The 21,022-nt window shown below is 41.4% G+C and overlaps 1 protein-coding gene across 2 annotated transcripts; it reads right to left on the bottom strand.

Moving 5' to 3' along the window:
• Positions 1-100: 100 nt before the first annotated feature.
• Positions 101-20,057, bottom strand: LOC6576104 (chondroitin sulfate proteoglycan 4). Of its 2 annotated transcripts, none has more exons than XM_015164979.3 (12): positions 19,789-20,057; positions 15,530-16,176; positions 8,668-8,864; positions 8,333-8,563; positions 8,062-8,243; positions 6,998-7,586; positions 5,910-6,938; positions 4,174-5,570; positions 3,959-4,112; positions 3,238-3,901; positions 2,261-3,164; positions 101-2,190 (listed from the first exon to the last, which is right to left on the bottom strand). In XM_015164979.3, exons 2-12 carry the CDS (start codon positions 15,639-15,641, stop codon positions 447-449), a joined length of 7,203 nt encoding a protein of 2,400 aa, XP_015020465.1. In that variant the 5' UTR covers positions 15,642-16,176; positions 19,789-20,057; the 3' UTR covers positions 101-446. The 2 variants fall into 2 exon arrangements, with proteins under 2 accessions (XP_015020465.1, XP_002002107.2); XM_002002071.4 differs by having other exon boundaries at positions 19,848-20,057.
• Between the last annotated feature and the right edge of the window lie 965 nt (positions 20,058-21,022).

Genomic DNA, 21,022 nt, shown 5'->3' with positions numbered 1-21,022 from the left:
TTGTGGTGGCTGGTTGATTACGCTTCAGTGCTGCAAAGCATGTTTATGTAAGAACTAACTGAAGTTGGCATTTAAAACAATCATTTAAAAATTGGCTTAATAGTATTGTCATTTATTTTTAAATTTCGCAGTTAAAATATTAATATTGAAAGTTGGCAAACTCTTATAGCTAACGAGTATAACTCTTATACGAATAGATATTCATTTCTATTTTATGGCAAAATTTGTAGGGCTGTTGTTTAATTTTGTTGACTTTTCGATATGTAACTAGCAAATTGATATAAATGCTCGATTAAAACTAAGAAAGTCCCTTGGCTTACTAACTAAAATGTGCGAATCTCATAAATCAGCCTTAAACGTACTTAAATATACTCGTAAATATATGGCTAAATAAATAGACTAAGACTACTTTGCCGAAACTTTTCTTGCATGTTTGCTTTGTTTGCTTAGACCCAATACTGGTTTCGGCGCAGCAGCGGATTTGTGGGCGGCGCTGAGGGCGGCGAACTGACAGAGCCGGAAATCGATATGCTCTGCGGCACGGATGCATAACCAGCAAAGTCGTTGGCCATGTCGCACGACGAACTCCATGTATCGTGGTCTATATGATAGGGATTGTAGCGTTGCGGCAACATCATTTGCTGCGGATCGCACTGATCGTCGGTTTCGTCCTCGTCCGGATCGTAGTCGGGAAACTCGTGCTTGTACGACTCCACTGGTATTATCTTGCAGTGGGGTATGTTACTAAAGCCCGGCAGGGGCGTTGAATTACCCGTCGCCGGCACCGAATCGGCCTCGGAGCTGGCATAATGATGATGATGATGATGGTGATGATGCTGCGGACTGACCGACGTCAAATCCGGTGGGCAGGGCAAAGGCGGTGGCGGATCCTTGGATATGTCAGCCTTTCGCTTTCGCATATTCCGCATCTTCAGCAAGAGCAGCACAAGCAGCAGACAAATGAGAAGGACGAAGAGGGCACAGCCCACAGCTAGGTAGTTAATGGATATATCTGCATTGCCGAGATGCACTGTCTCCGTCTCTTGCAGCTGCGCACGATACTCAATGGACACCGTCGCCTGAGCCGACTGCACCGTCTTGATGAGCAGTTGATAGTCGAAGCTATCGCTATCCGCCTCCGTCTCATCGACCGAGGCGTGTGGCACAAAGTAGACGACGCCGCTGCGCAGCTCCTTGTACGAGAATATGTTGGTGGAGCGCTCATTCTGCCCATCGGCTGCGCCATTGATTCCCGCCTGCGTCAGGCTGGTGCTGCGTATGATCTTCCTCAGCTGGCCCGTTGCGGGCATGCGGGTGATAACGAACTTGGGATTGAATTTGTTGAGCTTCAGCGAGAGCGGATTGTCGTTGACCAAATAGCAGGTCAGCCTGATCTTTCCACCCGCTGCACTCGAGCTGGACACCGCCTCGCGCATGGCAATGTCATTGATCTTGATCACTGGCTCCACATTGACCACCACATCCACTTGGGCGGCATAGTTGGTGCCGGGCACGTAGGCGCTCACCTGGAACGTGTCGTTGGAGCGATTCAGATCGGTTTGCATATAGCTAATCTGTGACAGTTCCAGCTGCTGCTGGTTGAATCTCAGCGTCGGCTGATGCTTATACAGAATGATGCCATAGAGCGGCGAATTGGTTATGTTGTAGGCCAGTCGGTCCAGCTTCACATTCGTGTTTAGCCCAATATGCTCCAGCTTCATCGCTGCACTGGTGGCGCCCTGCTGCAGGCTCACCGGCAGCTGCGTGCTCGCCGGCAGGAGGCTGATGGGCGCCACCTTGATGGTGAAGATCTCGTAGGCCGGATTGAACTGGCCATCGGTGACGGTGAAGCAAAAGGTCGTGGACTGCGGCATGCCGAAGTGCACATAGATGATGCGATCGTTGTTGATGTCCGCCTGCGTGAATTGATTGGAAAAGGCCAGCAGCTCCTCGGCCTGGCCATCGTTGTTCAGCTTCTTGAGCACACCCAAAGTGGGGCCACTCATCACGTCGTAGATAATCTCCTCGGGCGGCGTATCCTTGTCCTCGGTGAGCAGCACATTGCGTGTTATCGTACGATTCTCACCCTCAACGACCTCCATTTGGGGCAGGTGCGTGGCCAGCTGGAAGGGCTGATCGTTGATCGGATTTATAGAGACGGGTATGGTCAAATTGCACAGAAAGATGTTGCTGCAATGGAAATTGGATAATATTTAGAACTAGCTTCATTCAGTCTCATTGTGCAATCTAATCAACTTACCCCTGTGTCAGGTACACGCTCATTAGTATGGTATCCTCCAGGGTGTCCGTGTGATCGTGTATATAGTAAACTTTCTTGGTAAAGAAATCGCTTGGATGATATCGTTGCATGGACTTGAAATCATGGCCCAGTCCAATGTTACCATGTGAGGGCTTCTGGGCGGCTTCTATAAACAATTCCGGATTGTTGATGCCCGCCCGGGTCTTTAGGTACTCCAAGATCTTGGAGAAGTCCAATTTGATGGGCACCGAGCCACCCTCATCCACCGTTAGCTTCGACACGGGCAAGAAACGCAGCAGACCACCTGATGATACGGAGATTTCTATGTTAAACTTCTGATCCAATAAGCGATCGCTGCGCTCGGCCACCACGTCAAAGTAGAACGAATCATTGATGCGGAACTCCATAATAACTGCGGTATGCTCGTAGAAAATGTGCCCATTGTCCACGTCGTTCTGCGTGAATTCGCTTATCTCCTTTGCATAGCCAATGCCCAGATACTCGTTGACAATCCGCCCCAGACTGGGCGGAACAGTCACGTTATAGCGTATCTCGCGCTCCTCATCCGAGCACTTGAAGTACAGATGATCGCGCAAGATTTGCTTCTTGGTGAGTGGAAAAACGTGCAGATTCTCATTGCGTTCGACCAGAATCTCAATGGGTTTAATCTCGATGTTTAGCAGTTGAGTGCTGGTATTAAAGAGGCCATCTGTGACCAGGAAGGAGAGCTCGTTTTTGCGGGAGTTGGCGTCGTGTATGAAATAGATCTTTTCCGCATTGATCTGCGCCTGCGTGAACTGTTCGATCTTGTGCTGTGTGGAGGACTTCTCAGCCAGGTAACCGCCGTAAATGTGATGCACAATGTAGGTGAGATTCTCCGGCGGTGTATCGTAGTCCTGGGCCACTATAGAAAGGAATGTGAATATTATTATATATATCGATTTTCTGGCTGAGTATCGGCAGCAGCAAGCACTTACACAGATCTGTATTCTTAATGACATAACGTCCTCCGTTCCACACCTGCAGTCCCGTGTTGGTGACCATCATCGGCTCCTCATCGTTGACCGGCACCACAGCGAACTCCAGCTCGAAGGGCACGCTCTCCTTGTTCCGGGCCACGGCAACCATGGTGAGGCTATCGGTGCTATTCTCGCTGCCATTGTGCACATACTGAATGCCGCCCTGCTCCAGTTGCTTTTGCGTGAAGCGCTTGACCTTTGAACTGCCCGCCAGTATATGACCCGAACTGGGCGTTATGGTCACTATGTACTCCAAGATCTTGCCACGATAATACTCCGAGTAGGGCTGTATATCCGTCGCGCTAATCTGCACTGTCTTGCCCTCCACCACGGATATGGTGTTGGTGTGCATGTACAGCTTCTCCGGTATGATGACTATCTTGAGCATCAGCTGACGCAGCCAGGTAATGCCATTCGTCACGTCAAAGACGAAATAATCGGAGGATTGATTAACGCCCGCCTGTATGTAGAACATCTTTTCCGTGTTCACTGACGACTGATCAAAGACCTTGCAGTTGTACTCGTCGTCAAAGGACATCGACTGCATCTCCAAATAGCCATGCATCGGGGACGAAGTTACCAGAAAAGTAATATCGCCTGGTGAAATGTTTGGATGGACGACCTGGCAAGAAATAGCTGTGATTAGTATTAGGGCTGGAATGTAGAAGAGGTCATTTACCTCGAGAACATCACGTGAGATCAACACGCTCGTTGACTCCTCCACGTAGAGCGTGTGATTCTGCTTCACCTGCAACGGCTCCCAATAGGCCGAGGGATAGATGCGAAAGATGACCTCTCCCTCGGCTGTTATGTTCTTGATGTGAACGCGATATCTGATGAGAGATGAGACATAAATATATTTTGATATTAACGACATTCTTGCCCTTAACCTACCTCACTTTATCCATCGATGCAATCTCCGTATTCCAGTAGACCAAACGCTCGCGCTCAATATCCAAATGCGTAAAGTTGCCAAGGGATGTGAAATTCGTGGCCTTATGCACAGTCGTGCCATTCTCCCCTCGCTGCCCGCTCAGATACATTAGGATGCCGTAGGAGGGCGGCTTGATGACCTCATAGTAGATCTCGTCCAGCTTCATATCCAAATTGGTCTCGAGCACAAAGTCTTTGTTCTTCAGAATCACAAATTTGCCCTCCTGCACAATGGACGCGTTGGCCGGCAGCATGGATACAAATGGATCTGAGGCGCGTATCTCCAGCTGCCCGTTGACCTCGTGCTGCCGGTCCGTGACTATGAACGAGGCGGTGCCGACATCTGGTCCACTGTGCTGGAACATAATGCGGCGATTGGCAATGTCGTCCTGACTGAAGCTGTCGATGAAGTGGCCCGATTTGTAGAAGGCGCCATTGGTGCTGGACACGTGTATATAGTGTATGTCCGTGTGATTGGTGTTGACGTCCGCATCGAGGTACTGCAGCGTCGTGGGATTCAGAGTGCGTATGCCATTGCGCACCACGTGAAAGACTCGCTCCACGGCACTGCGATACGGTTCATTGTCGTTGACCAGCTTGATGTGCACCTCCATGTTGGCCACGAATTGCAAATCCGTCTCATCGCCGGACAGGATGAGCAGCTCGAAGCCATCCAGTGTGGACTCTGTGTCATCATGGCAGTAGTAGATGTCATTGCGGAACAGCTGCTCCAGCGTAAACAACTCAATGGGCGTGGTCAGACCCGTTTGCTCATCGTACTTGCATATCAGGCCATGGGCCGGCGGCACTGAGACATGGAACTGCAGACTCTCGTAGATATTGAAGCGTATCTCAAAGTGATTCTTCGTGATCAACGCCCGTTCGCCCTCTTGCACCTGCACCGCCTCGAACTTCTGGTAGTGCAGCTTGTGCGTCAGCTCAGTCAGCGGATTGAAGATGATCTGCAGCTTGCCCACAACATCGTCACACTCCGCCACGGACACCACAAACTCCAGGTGATCCGTGAAGCTCGAGTAGCAGCTGTGATGCGTCCTATAGCGAATGCGACGCTTGTCTATGTCCAGCTGGGTAAACGAGTCCATTTCCTTAGCCGCCTTACGCGATCCCTCCACATAGATGCCGCCGTACTTGGTGGGCTTGGTGATCTTGTAGATGACATTGCGCGGAAAGCTCCCAATGGGCACTGTCTCATAACTCAGCAAATTGTTGGTCAGCTGCATTTCACGCGTTCCATTGATGGCAATCACAGCCGGCGAGCTGCTGGCAATGCGCAGGCGCGTGAAGGTTATGCGAAAGTCAAAGGTTTGTGTCGTCACAAAGCCAAATGAGGCAATGAACTGATTGGGGGAAATCAATTGACGGTGAGGAGATTAGGTGTGAAAAGCAATTGAAAAAAGATTTAGTTCATTTACTTATCAGCTAAATATTTAATTAATTTATGTGCCATGTTATTTATTTATTTAATTTTTTACTGTATTATTTCATTTATATATATATTTTTTTAAGTTTTTTATTTATTTATATACTATTTTAATAATTCAACTCTTTTTTCATTCAAAGAAATTCAAGTTATATACCATGTTATTTCATAAATTATTCTTGATATGTATTATTTTATTTATATTTATGTATTTATAATAAAATAGCTAAATAGTAGTTAAGAGTAGTTAACTTACCTTGAATTCGTCCTGCCAGGGGAAGTCGCTGTTGTGCAGGTAGCGTATGTGGCCCAGCAGGAGCTGGCTATCGGTGAACCACTCGACATTTACCCAGGAGCCGTCGATTTGACGCAGGCGCTGCAGAACGCCATGCTGGGGCGGCTTCACTACATCGTAACGGATGTCAATGTGCTCGTCGACTGCATTGGTGCCGATGGAGAGATTGGCAGGAGTCAGCAGCAGCGAGCTCTTGTGGATCATGATGAGGCCGGTGTTGTTCACGACGCGCAGTTCCAGCGGATGCACCGAGACGGGCAAGTAGACCGTATCGCTGGTCTCAATGCCATCGGAGACTTGCAGCAAGAGGTGATAGCTGAAGGACTCGGTTGTCGTCGAATTGTACAAATAGGAGACTTTGCCCACGTTCACGTCCGCCTGGGAGAAGGTCATGGTGTGGACGCCGCCCACCATGAAGCGGCCGAAGGCCTCCTGGGAATTGGATGAAGGCATTATGGTATAGATCAAATCGCCAGGCTCGCTGTCCGGATCGACTATATTGAATAGATCCACATCGAGAATACGCTCGATGCCCTCGATGACGCGCAGTATTTTGTGGGAATGCAGCTGCAGCTGGGGCGGATCATTGACGGCCGTGATGTTCGCATGAAGCAGAAAGCGATGCTTGCCCAGAATATTGTCGGGTATCTTATGCGGATCGCCATAGACCTGCATGTCCAGTGTGGCATGATCGTTGAAGTTCTCCAGGCCATTGTGCACGTACTTGACCTTATCTGTGGCCAAGTCAACCAGATTGAAGCTGCGACAGGGCACAAAGCTGGCCTTCTCCGGCGAGTAGTGCAGCAGCTGGCCAAACTTGGGCTGCTGCACCACATGGAAGGCAATCGATTGCTCATTGAGGCTGGGATAGCGGCGAGTGTCCAGCAGCACGTCGATGATCTGTGGCGAAAGAAAGGCGGTCCCGCCCTCCAGCAGCTGCATGGGCGAGACATACAGCAGCTCCAGCTCCGGGCTGGTCTCCGTGAATATCTGATGGACAGAAGAATATATTGAAAACATAGAGAAAATTCAAGCAGACTAGCGCCTACCTTGAAGGGACCCTGGAAATCGGCCTTGATGCAGTAGGACTGATCGCAGTAGCAAATGAACTCGTCCACGCCATGCTGACTGCAGATGCCGCTCTTTAGGCAGGGACTGTGCTCCACGCAGGGATACTTCCACACACAGTTGAGGGCCAGATGGCGCGATATGGTCATCTCGGCGAAGCCCAATGCCAGGCTATTCACCTGTAGATTACGCATGCAGCCCTTGAAGCTCAGCTCATTGATGCGCAGGCCCTTGTTAATCAGCCGGCGGCGCATCTCCTCCTGCACGCCGCCAAAGAAGACGCTCTTCTCGAGATTTATGGTCGCCTTGGTGTCATTAGCGTGCTCGCCCCGATAAGTTGCGGCCGCATCGTCCAGCCGCAGCTCCGCCATGGCGGCATTATAGCTCAACATCACACGATGCCATTTGCCATCGGAGATGGTCTCATTAGTCACGAACTGCACCAGGCTGCCGGCCTTATTGAATGTCAGCTTCAGCTTCTCATCCTCGATCTCCAGCAGCAAGAAATCGTAGCCACCATTGAAGAACACCGTGCCCGAATCTGTCATCGTCCGAAATTGAAACGAGAGACTGAAATAATGATGGTAAATGAGCTGAGTGAGAATTGTGAACGGCTTGTCGGAGATGGAAGTGCTTAAGCTGAGCTAATCGGGCATTACAATGTCTACTCTTTTTTTTTTTAATTAGTTTAAAGCCTTAAATAGTTAAATTGTTTATAAAATCTGAGATTTAATATAAGTAAAGAAAATATATGAACTTCAAGATGGGTTTCATGAATTTCATACTAGCTAAATTTATAAGCCGGCTGTACTCATTCATCTATATATTGTATACATAACTATATATAACTATTACAGGGAGTCAAGTAGTACGGATAGATAGTACAGTGTCCAGTATTTAATGACAGTCTGAATATTGATTTATTATTAAGCTAAAAAATTCTCTTTCGAAAGATCTAGCTGATAAACGATCCCTGCACATTATCAATCCGAAACTCAATAGCTTTATACAGAAAATAAATTATCCCGCTCATGTCTATTCTTACCTTTCGCCTGTGCTATGCGACTCCTTGAGCATCAGTGCAAAGGAATCATTGCTCAGGTAACTGATGCTATCCTGAATGCCGCCATCGAATTCATTGCTGCAATTCCAAGCGACTCCGGTGCTGGTCGTGTGGCCCGTGCGATCTTTGGCACGTTTTATGATGTTGATGTTATTATAGAACACCTAAGAACATAAAACAAGCAACAGAACAATATGGTAATCAAATCAATTCGATTAGACTAGCGCCAATTGGCACAGTGGGCGGCACTCACGTCCGATATGCAGCCGCGAAAGCCGATGACATCATTGAGAAACTCGGCCGTAAAATCGCCAACGCCGCCAAGGAAGGTGCCAAAGTGGACATTAAGAGCCAGTGAATTGGCTGGCAGCTGCTTGCGCATGATGTGACCATCCACCTGCAGGGTGACATTATTCTCGAATCGTTGCACGGCCACATCGTGCCACTCCAGATCGTTGAGCGGCTGCTTCTTGGGCGAACGCAGCTGCAAAACAGGATTAGGCTCTCGGTTAGCGGGGCAATGTACATACATACATATGTTAACTCAAATATGCAACAGGTTATACAGATGCATATGTATACACATACCTGAACGATGTCCCGTTCGATTTTATAGCTAAAACTGATGAGGCCATTCTCCAGCCGCAGCAGGCAGTAGTCGGTGCGACCCGCTGCCAAAAAGAGAAATGCATCCGCCTGCTTGGTGCGAAACTTGACGCGTATATTCGTTGACATTTTGGCCTCCTGCAGCGGCATCGATACATATCCATCGCCGAACAGCGAAACTGTAACACAAATAATAAAACACAAATTGAAATGGACATTTCATCAGATACGGATGCACCTCCTCCAACTTCCCCCCCCATGTGCCACAAGTTCCACTTGATGGGTTCTGATCGTGCTGCGCCTTCGCGAGCTTAGTCCAGTCATTTGGCCAGCTGTCGGCCTGTCACTCACTCTCTGTGCACTCTGTCAATCTATCTAGCCATCAATCGATCTATCTACATATCAATCCATCCATTTATAGTTCCATCTCGTACTTGATTTGCTCAATTAGCTGTACGCCTTGAGAGGGCAACCCCCCTGCCCATATCGTGTGGCCCCATTCTCTAGTTCTAGCCTTGCTCTGCGCTCTGTCAGGTTATTGCAATTTGTTTATTTGTTCTGGGTTCATTTAAATGATCTGAAGATCCGAAATGTTGTTATCTCATCTCGTCAGTTTTAGTTTTGTAGGTGGCTGTAGTTCTGTCTTTAGCCCTAGAGATGTTTGACTAAGGGAAATGAAGGGCAGCTTTATTATTAACAAGCTCATTTAAAAATGTTTTAGCTTGTGATAGCAACTTTCAGTTGATTTTTTTATTTTTTATTAATTTTTATTTTTTTTTTTTTATTTTTAATTTTCTGTCTTAGACTCTATAGCGCAGTCATCATTAAACCTTAACCTAAATAATTGATTTTTGGTTCTGAGTAAAACAGCTCCAAATAACAAATAAACTATATATTTTTTGTTAATTAAAAAAAAATTAATTAATAATAAATTTGATTTAATTTTGGAGAATTTTTTTTACTTTTTATATTTAACAAGCAAACAAATATTTTAAAAATTTAACGTAAAATAAAAATTTAAAAATTCAGTAAATTAAATGAATAAGAATATAATTAAAATTAATAAATCTTAAATATTTATGTTGAATTTATAATATTTGTATAAAAACTTTAGATAATTAAGAAGAAAATTGTTTTTTAAATGTATATTTTTTAAACAATTTATGTATTAACACTTGAAAAGGTACACAAATGTACTTTATTTTATTTTATATATTTTGTTTTTAATTCTCAATATTGAGCTTAGGATAAAAATAATTATATTTTCAAAAAGTTTTTTCAACTTAAATGCATATTTATAAAATTTCTATCAAATATAGTATATAATCTTGAATACCTAATTATTTTTGCTTTTTCCTAAAACACTCTATTGTATTTATTTTTTTTATCTAATTTTCGTTCCACAGTCTCCCTTCGGTTCTAGGAAAAACGACAGTCTACATATGCTCTGCTTTTCACAGACATGTGCACATGCATTGCTGAATTTTAGATATATTTATATATATATATGTATATATATATATATTTTTTTTTTCGAAACATCTACGTTTCAAGGCAATATGATGATTTATGACCCGTTTCTTTTTACACAGCGTCTCATATGTAGAATTTAGTTGTCACATTTTAGGGCTTTATTTCGGATTTAGTTTGTTAGTTTGACAAACTATATACAAATGCGCTCAACTTTGGCATCGATTTGTAGCAGAAATCTTTATGTGTTGGACATGCTCATATTGACCTAACCCACATAGAGATGTTCAGCTGGATGGATATGTTTGTGTTTTGTTAGCTGCTTGAGTAAACATGAAACAGTTGCACACAAATGTTGCACGCACAGAGAAAGAAAGAGACAGAGAGAGAACGGAGGCACAACTGACAACAGTCAACAAGATAAACAAAGCAAAATGAGATACAAATAATTCGATTGTTGTTGTTATTGCTGTGATCAGCGTCGGCGTCGGCGCCGGCGTCGCCTTGCGTTGGCAGAGCCATTTTGACGCCAATTAGCAGCAATCAGGCGTCAGAAAGTGTCGGAAAACCTAAAAAACACTTTCCCAACTCAATGCATTGACCTACATTAAGATATCGTTAAGAGCTGATCTGCAAACTATAACGAGGGAGAATCGGGTGTATACGACTAGCTGATGCTCTGCAGTATGATGAAGGGATGTGAGACTAAGGCAGCAATTACTGGAATTCTTGAGATAGGAAATATTTGAAAAGATTTTCTGGTATGATTACATATTGCAGGATATACATACGTGTTAAATATGTTTAATCTAAACAAAAAACATAGACTTCAATTATATATATGAATATTTATAAGATATATATATTTCTTTTTATTTTTCATATTTTGTATGTAATTTACATATTCTGTTTTGTCTTGTATGAAATTTTGTCTTCAGCATAAACAAAATGCTTCGATCCGGAAGTGGCATCAACAATTTGCATCCACGGGCGGCGGCTGCAACTCAAGTGTCGGCGCCCAGAAACAAATGAGACGTCATCAGCAGGCAACGGAACACCGAAATGCGGCCCACATGCCATAAGTTGTTGCAAGTAGCGCGTTGCACGAATTATGGCAACAGATGCGCTGCAACTGGCTGAGGCGACTGCAGCGACTGAGCCACCCCCGCTCGCTGCCAGCCAAATGTCAAATTTATGTGTATCTCCATCTACCTCTCCCCCTCTCTCCCTCTCACTCTCTCTCTCTTTGTGGCAGGTATGTTCGTAGCAAGCGAATTGGTATTTATGTATGTTATGGCCAATGTTTATTTTATTTGAGTTTTATGTCGCATTCGGTCGTCCAGTTGCCCAAGTTTATATGCTTCTGCGTTTATATAGATTTGATGCTTCTACTTTGATGGCGGCATCTGCTGCCTGTCTATTCCCTTCCCTCCCCTCCCCATCCCACCCCATTCGACTTAATTAATGCGATCTAGGTGGGCTACAGGTATTCAGATTTCGCTTGTATTTCATGACTTGGCATTCATTACAACATTCTATTCCGACACTGACAATTTATAATTTTTGATGCATTTTCTGTAACTTAATTTTGACTAATAATGTCACAGTTTATGTCTGGGCGCTGTGATTTGTGCGCTTGCTGCGTGTTGTTCAGCGAATTGCATTCAGAATTTATGGAGTGTTGCTGCAGCTTTTATGAGGCTGAACAAATTGATAAAGCAGCGGAGTAGACATAGTTTTTTTGATGCTATTTCCAGACTTGAACTTGCAGGCAGATTTCCTATTTAAAGTGAACACCATTTCGATATATATATATTTATCCTGGCAGAGGCAGCACAGTATATGAACTATGAAGCAATCATAAATAATACAAATGCATTCCAAATGAAGTTACTTATCAAGAAGTGAATGTGAATTTTTAAAATCCTCTCATATGCATGTTACTTGCAATAGTTAACACATGCTAACCATTCCAGCTCATTTCTCAGCTCATTATTGGGCTCAATCATGGCTGAGCTGCAGCTTCAGCTTTATGGCTGAGCCAAAGCTATGCGATGCCAATTGTCCAACCCTTTCACAGCATTCGGCCCCGCGTGTGTTTTATTCCCAAGATTTTATGGCTTCATTCTACAAGTGAAGAGATCAATTCAAATCAAATAAAACCACCATGACCATATAGCAAAGCACATTTAAGAACCCATTTGCCCGGTTTATGGCATGCCAAGCCGCAGCAGATAAACATGTGGAATGTGCATGGAGAGCCTCGAAACAGCGCAACCTAATTAGACCCCGGGGCCGCATAAAATTCAATTACTTTTTTTGTTTCTCTAATTTTGTATTCTTTCTTGTTTTTGGTGTCTATCAACAACTGAGAAGCAATAATCGAGAAACGACCAGCGACAAATATCATAAAGACAAATTTTCACATGACTCAGTTCCGGTAGCCATTGACAATGGGGCCTGAGAGTGTCGCCAAAATAAATATGAATCCTAAATTGAATGAGAACTTAAGAACTTGAGCATAAATGCATTGGCACATCTGCACATGAATTTAGCAGGCGGAGACAGATATACACATATGTATGAATTTATATGGGGAAGAAGTATAAATAGTCAAGGAGAGACTACCGATGATACCCAGCATTCGTAATTGTTTAGCGTATAATACCCAGAATCAATAAAATACAATTTTATAGTTGATATGAGTAATAGCCTGATATATGTGATATATATAACTGATCATACTCATTATAAAGAACTAAACAGCTCAATGTATGTTCAGATATAGATTTTATATAGCAAACGTGCAGAGTAGTCCTGGGTAGGCTCACTGATAAGAGAGTATGTATTATCGGGATTCTACTGTAAAACGAAGTAGATAAATTCATTTTTCAATATATATATCTATATCATTCGATATATGTTTGAAAAACTAGTGAAGGTAATTGATACTTTTCAAAGCTTATGATAATATTATATTGAAAAAAAAAAAAAAACGTTTATCTTATGTTTTCCCAGCATGCCTACAGTCAAACAACAACAAACGAACTTCAGTAGATTCATACAGATAATCAAGCTGATTAGAGTTTCAAATTGTAATGACTCTATATAATTATATTGAGATACTCATAAATACGCCCATGTATAACTCCATGAAACACCTGCTAATGAGTTTTCATTGACTACAGGGTATAAAAATAATGAATAATCAAGAAACAGCAGGCAGCAGAAGTAGCAACAGCAGCAACAGCAGCACATGGTGCGCCCCAGAGTCAGCTATAGATATACACAGATACATTTGTATCTTGTGTGTGTATGTATATGTATCGGAGTGTTAAAATTGGCACAATGCGCTGCGCGTGTAAATGATGTACATTTTATGTAGCCGAAGTAAAATGTTCAGTGAAAATCGCAAATAAAGCGAAAACATCAACAAATAAGTGGAAAATTCGCGTTGACTTCTGCCGCATGATTCATGCCGCTGCGAAAGTGACGTCACACGCCAACTAAAAATATACAACGAAAATAAATACAGCAGAAGCAGCCAAAATAAAGAGATACAAACAATATAGATAAATATATATGTATATATACATATATATATATATATATGTATCTAGTGATGAGAATTAAGAGCAGGCTGGCTGCTTTGGGTGCTTTAGCTGCTCGCGTTGCAACATTTTGCGGCATGCCACAACGCTGCGCAGACATCGACGACAAAAGTGCGCCCCAAGTCAAATGTCAAGCGTGAAAAATGCGTTAAGTGCACGGCGACGGCGCATTGTACTTAAGTAGTTGGATTTTACGAGCAAACGTTTACCATGCAGCAACAACTTGGGAAAGTTGCGCCAAAAAAAAAAAAAAAAAAAAAAAAAAGAAGAGGAAGCACTGTAAAAAGAAATACCATAAAATGCTGGCACAAGACCAACTTCAGTTGGCAGTTAACTCCAGCAAATTATATAAAAGCTAACAAAAAGTATTTGTTTTTCGATTTTGGCAACTGGCCGATCTTAACTTATGTAAACATCAATCGCAAGCAGCCTAGTTTTAATGCCATTCAAGGCCAGCACATATCTATGCATAGTGAAATGGTATTTCCCTGGCAACTGTTTCATTCAGTTCTCTTAATTTGCTTAGCTTTTCTATTTTAAGTTTTCTCGTGGGCCGCAAAAACATTTAGAATTAATTTAATTTATTAGTTGTTAACGGTTGAACTAGTTCGCAATTTACTGGAAACATTTTCCGTTATGAATGTGTGAAAACTCTTTGCGCTGCTTTCCAATTGTATGATATGTATGCACTATTGAAACTGTTCACAGATATTGCTGAGCTTTCAATATGTAAGTTCAATGTGCATAGTAGATCTCTAATTGCCGTGCATGTCAGTTGTGTCTATGTGAAAGCTTCTTAAAACTGTTATACATACACTTTTCATACTCCAGTTATCATTTGTTATTGAAAGTTCTTTAAAAACTATTCACAAAATACACGTACAGCTAATGGTTAAAAGATCTGTGCTAGTATTATACAATAGCTTTACAAACTTCTTCTTCCTTTCTGCATTTCAAGATTGCTCACAAAATACTTCCAGCTGTATGTGCGGCAAGATATGAAAACTGTGCTACTGTTATACAAAAGTTTTTAATGAAGAATTAGAATTAGTATTGTATTAGTGTGCTGTCAATGTAAGGCCACATATTTGACTTCTTTAGCTAATATATTTAAGCTGTTATAACTTTGCTTAACTCTTAATAATGTGTATACCCATTATTTTAAGCTTTCCAGAACTAACTAAATTCTACTCATTTGCTTCTATCTAAAAGCGCTGTCTGAACTGTTATACTCAAGTTATTCTAATCTCTTTTGCTCACAGATGTATGCATTAATATTGGTGAGCTTTCTCAGCCTGCTCACATAAAGTACGCGCCTGTCTAACTGCTTAGCATCTGTGATTTGTGTCTGTGTGAAAGCTCTCGAAAACTTTCTGTGGCTCAGAGCTGCCCACAGTGCCTGCCATTTAACGAACATGCAATGCAAATTGAAATAAAAAACTATCTTGACTGTGCACCATTTGCAACTCTTTATTTTGACTTTTATTTATTTGTTGGCAGCTAAGTAAATGCAATTTGGACACATGGCCCACGTTGCAGCACAGCTTTTGCTGCTGCAGCTTCTGCTCAAAGCCGAGTGTCGCTTTTGCGGCCAATTCGTGTCTGGCCATATTTGTAATGAGCATAAATCGTGCGTTGATCATTTGCCATGATAAATCGCATGTTTATGGCCGAATGGTATTAAGTTCTGTGCGACAGCAACGCGGCTACCGACTGTGATTTCAAGAGCGCAACATTTAATTAACTGTTGTGCAGCGACTCACCTCTCATAGCTGCTGCCGTTTGCAGCAATTGCAGTAGGACGATCAGCAGCAATCCAAATCCAAATCCATATCCAAATCCCATTCCCATTCGATATCCACAGAGTCGCAACATGGCGCTGCAGCTACTTTGAAGTTATAAAATTTACAGCCAAAGCTGGTTTCGTTATTCGTTTTTCTCAGTTTTTCGTAGTTTTTAATAATTCTGCGTGTTAATTGATTTTTCATGGGGCCACGCATCCGTCGTCGTCGCCGTCGTCGAGCCCTGTCCCTGTCCCTGTTTATGTGGAGACCAGTGCGCTCATAAAAATAGCAACAACTGAGACGCAGCAGCAGCAGCAGCAGAAGCAGCAGCAGCACGTCCTGGTCTACGGCTACATAGACAGATGCTGCATGTCATTTCGTTGACAGAACTCATGCGTTTGCACCAAGGGGGGGCAAACAGACAGACAGACAGACGGCCGGAGGGACGATCAGACAGCCACACTTATAGACAGACAGGCCTTTGAAGTTATCTATATAGAATTGCGCTTCGGTCTGTCTATTCAATATCTTTGCAATCTTTGCTACGTTTCTCTTTTGCTCGATTACGTTTCAATTTGTTGTTGAAGCATTTTCATTTCTCACACCTCGAACACAATTTCTGCGCACTGAAAATATTATGCATATATTATAGATAAATATATTTAGGCTTTCTTTTTTTTTTCTTTTGTTGTTTTATATTTATCAGTTATTTTTAAATTTTATTGTTTTGATTTATTTGGATTTTTTATTTGACTCGTGGCTCTCGTTTGTGGCAGGGGCACTAAATTAGTTTTTTATGATCAATTTTAAAGGCACAATTAAATATTTTAATAGACAATCATTTATCAGCAGCTGACATTTGACAAGCTGAACTCAATTGAAGTTTTATTTTTTATTGGTTTATTATTGAATTCATAAGTAGAATAAAAGTAGTATAAAAGCTCTTACAGGATTTTAGATTCTCTAAATTTATTTATTTATTTAAATATGTATATTTATTTTACAAAATTCTATATATTTAAATTTCATTTTTTTGTTTTTATTTCTTTTCATATTCATTCACAAGATTTTTTGATTTATTTTGATTTTCCACATCCTTTTATAGTGAGCTCCATATTTATTGTTACTTGATTCAATTGCTCCAGCAATAGTTGGAAATAAATCTTTTGTAATTCTTAAAAAGAATAATCCGCCGTTGCATGGCGCACATCCCAAACCAATTTGTACAATCCCCACATATATATCATTGATTAGCGTATCTGGATATTTTATGGACACTTAATTGAGTTGCTGCAGCGCACTTCCCACTGTTCGCTCTCCACGCCCCATCCGCCCCTTCTCCCCCCCCTCCCCCAAAGACACTTCACTTGAAACTGGCGCTGAGTAATATTTATTGTATTTTGGGCCAAGTAAGAGACGCCCATAAAAAGCAACTTAAGTGGCATGCCACGCAGCTTAACATTGTATGTGGCATATCATGTTTTCTCTCTCTACCTCTCCCTCTCTCTCGCTTTTATGCTTCAATTTCTTATTTTATTTTTATTTGATGGCAACAAATTGCCAAAGTGGAATTTCTAGTTCATGATTTGGCCAGGCAGCGCAATTGCTGTCAAAGTTCAATGCAATGTTGCTCGACAGACTATTTAAAAATAATGATTTTGTTTAAATGAAAAATCAAAAGCAGTCAGACTAATTCGATGCTATCTACTTTGTATAAGTTATTTAGATCAGACAACCAGAGCGTGTGTGTGTGACTAGAGAATATAGCCTCGAAGTATTACTTTTGAAGCACTTTATCCTTAGGTCAACATCCATCTAGAGATCTAGAGACGATCATCATCATAAAATCTAAAATATAAATATCTATCCCTCAAAATGTTATAGCCATAGGCAATACCAAGCTTGAAGTCATCTAGAAGATGTATCCTATAAATAATGTGTTGTTGTGCATTATGTGATATACTTTAAATTGAATATTCCAGAGTATTCTCAGTCTAACTACCACATTTAGGATTTTCACCTAGATGACTTATTCAAGCATTTCCAGGGCAAGCAATTTTAGAATATTATCAGACAACAGCTTGCATTCAAGATGAGTGGAGTGTGTGACTATGCATATGGAAGCCAATATACTCCTTAAAACTCTGACAAACAGAGTATATCGAAGAGATATCAAAAGGCCAAATAGGGCGCATAAACACTTTCAAGTTTAGATGCAAATCAACAGCGACGCAAACGTAAACGCAAATCCCTTGGGTGGAAATCCAAAAACAAAATTGAACCCACAGCCTAGAGTAGGGAAGGCAGCAGGCGCGCTGAAGCTGTCGAGGAGGCATTTCCCGTTAGTGGTGCTGCCGCCATGCCATACCACACCACACCGCGTTGCCGTCAGTTGGTGCAACATTCGTGCGACGAACGTCAACAACTGTGACTGGAAAATGAATTATTTACGCCTTGGGCAGCTAAAAATACGCAGACAAGAAGTCGGAAAGTCAAAAAGTTGGGGAGACTCTGAGAGAGAGGGAGAGAGAGAGAGAGTGAGTGGAGAGGAGAGAGAAGAGAGAGATCGGCGCATAAGCATTATGAATATGTTCAGTATGTGGAGTATGTTTATGAAAGGGAATGCAAATGACAACTTCAGGAACTTCAGGTTCGACATCCTCGCGGGGTCAATTGCAGGCAGCCGCGGCTTGTTAGCGCTCGCTCAAGCTAATTTTGCTAGTTAATTTCTTCCACACACATATGCATATACATATATATATATATATATGTATATGTGTTTATTCCTGTACCCCATTTGGAGTGGGTTGTCATTAGTTTTATGGCCCGTCAAAATACAATTTGAGATGGCGACGCAGTGCACCCAAAGTGACAATCGTCGCTGCAGTTTTATGAGGAGCGCGTGTTGCCAACGCATTTACATAAAATTTCATAAGTATATCCGAATCTTTGTATTAGTGAATCTTTTCGATGCAACGCCAACATGTGCAGCTGCATAATTTTTTTTGTGTGTTTTTTTTTTTTGGGAAAGTTCTGCCACATGTTTAGCTACTTTGGCCAGCTATATATTTGATGGCAATTTAAATTAGTGGCAGCCAAACAAAATGCCGCTCTTTAAGTAGTCCGAATCGATTTGATAAGCCAAAATACTCTGAGCTGCGGCTAGTTTGGACCGAGAGAGATCATTTTCGTGTAGGCGTCGGCTTCCCACGCCGATTTTCGACACTTTTCTGAGCGTTTGAATGCAGATGAAGTTGACTCTGGGTTTAGTCATTCGCATAATCTATTGATTCATAATTGAAAATTCAAGATTAATGCCTAATGCAAAGGTTTACGCTGTGTTTTCTTTTGAGGGGGCGTAAAGTGTTTGAAAATATATACCAAAATTCATTTATTCAGCCTTATTCGCATCTGCTTAGCTATAACGACGGTCTAAATATGTACATTAAAGTCTTTTTAAACTTTTGTCAAAAATTTTTTAAATTATTGATTTATATTTATGGCTTAGGTATTTTATATGAATATTTTATGTAAATATCTTTTCTTTTTTCAATTTTATTTTTTATATATATATATATATTTTTTTTTTTTCGTTTGAAAATGGAAGTGCTTTTCATATTTATTTTACGTGTGTAAAATATTTAATTTTTTATTTAAATTAATTATATTTGATTAGCTTTTATGTTATCAATAGATTTCAAATTTTAAAATATGTATTTTTTTGTTTTCAATTTATATTTGTATTTTATATTTGGAAAATTTTTTTTAAAAATATTTTTATTTAAATATTTTTTAATTTAGCACATTTTATTAACGAGCTTATTTCCGTTATACAAAATATTTTTATTCCGATTCCACATCTGTTATATATATAAATATATATATATTTATATATGTATCCATATTTCTCGACAGTCCCTTAGCACCACAAAGAGCATTCATATTCACGGTCAATTTGCATTGGTTGTTCAGAACTTCATATGTATAAGTGTGTGTATGTGTGTGTGTGATGAGTGCATGTTGCGCACATCTCAACACATTCAGTTGCATTTTCTCAAATGCAACAACAAACGCATCCATTCAGTATTTCTTTTTATCCAGAATTCTCGATAAAAACGACAAAAAGCGCCGACAGAAGCGAACCAAACCGAACACAAAAGACGGAAAATAAATAACTTAAAAATAAATTAAATTTTTTAACTGTGCGGTGAATGGGCTCTGCGCGCTTTTCCACTTACTGAACAGGCACACACTCACATACACCCAAAGGGAGATTCGTTCAGACGCGCACACTCACATTCGGTGTGCGCAGAGTTTTTCCGCGACGTTTGCCGCCACCCGCAACAGCAACGAAAATTCGAATTCGTTCGATAAGCCAAAGGCCGCTCAGGCTAATGAAAAGCCAATGCGCAGCGCGAACAACCGAAAACAACAAACAACCGAACGAACTACAACCCAAAACAACCAAACGGCCCGACGTTTACTCACAGACTAACTGACTGACTGGCACCCAAAACCGAACCGCGCCGAACTCGAAAAGAAAATTCCGCACGCAGTGCGCAATGCGCAGTGAGACAGACCCCGAAACACCGAAACATCGAAAGACCAAACGACCGAAGACCGAATACCGAAAGACCCCGACAGGCCACGGCGCACCCGCGAGTCACTTTTACGCGGTTCACTCAGCTCCCTCGAGCCAGCGATCTCGGGGCGAAGGCGACCACCAGTCCAATAAGCATGATTGTATCTAGATACACGAAAACAGTGATGAGCACTATTTTGAAGTGTTGAGGAGTATTTTATTTTGAGCAGATCATAAAGAGAGACATAAGTGTTATATATGCCGTAAAGTATTGGATGTTAAGGTATAATTTGATATGACATTTTAAAGGATAATATAGGATATTGAAGTATATAATGATTCAATATTAGTATAGTACAGTACATTATAAGGTATATAGAATATAGTTTATAGTAGATATAATGTAGTATATAATAGTGAGATAAATCAAAATTAATAGTAAATCTATATTACATACATGATATATAATAGCATTGCGTAAGAAAAGTTGTTAGTATATCTCGTCTATGAAAAACTATACTAGGTTAATATATTGTTTAATATATTGATATATCTCATAGTAGCTAAATCAAAAGGTAAATATTTATATAGCATGCATATTTCTAATGTGAAATTTGAGTATAGCCCTATTTGTATCATTTATTATTGGAATTTATTATTTTCTAATCGGAATTGTCAAATTATCTTACTTGATTTACTTGATCTCTATTCTACATTTGTGGGATCGTTATACATATTTCGTCTCAATAATGTTATTTGCAATCATTACAAAACGCAATTCCATATGCTCTAAGTATACTCTGAAAAATTGAAACACATTTATACTATATAATAGTATAGGTCCTTATCCTTATTTTATCCACTTCACAGTGAATGAAATTTACTTTTCC

Source organism: Drosophila mojavensis, unplaced genomic scaffold (assembly GCF_018153725.1).
Source record: "Drosophila mojavensis isolate 15081-1352.22 unplaced genomic scaffold, ASM1815372v1 contig_36, whole genome shotgun sequence".
In the NCBI taxonomy this organism is placed as follows: domain Eukaryota; kingdom Metazoa; phylum Arthropoda; class Insecta; order Diptera; family Drosophilidae; genus Drosophila; species Drosophila mojavensis.
The sequence above is the reverse complement of the archived record's forward strand: the minus strand, read 5'-3'. Positions and strand labels throughout refer to the sequence as shown.

Coding starts and splice junctions, on each gene's coding strand:
- LOC6576104 (XM_015164979.3), bottom strand. CDS start 15,641: ATGTTGCGACTCTGTGGATATCGAATGGGAATGGGATTTGGATATGGA. Junction 8,865..15,529: donor AACGGCAGCAGCTATGAGAG/GTGAGTCGCTGC, acceptor TTTGTGTTACAG/TTTCGCTGTTCGGCGATGGA. Junction 8,564..8,667: donor TCGAACGGGACATCGTTCAG/GTATGTGTATAC, acceptor CCTGTTTTGCAG/CTGCGTTCGCCCAAGAAGCA.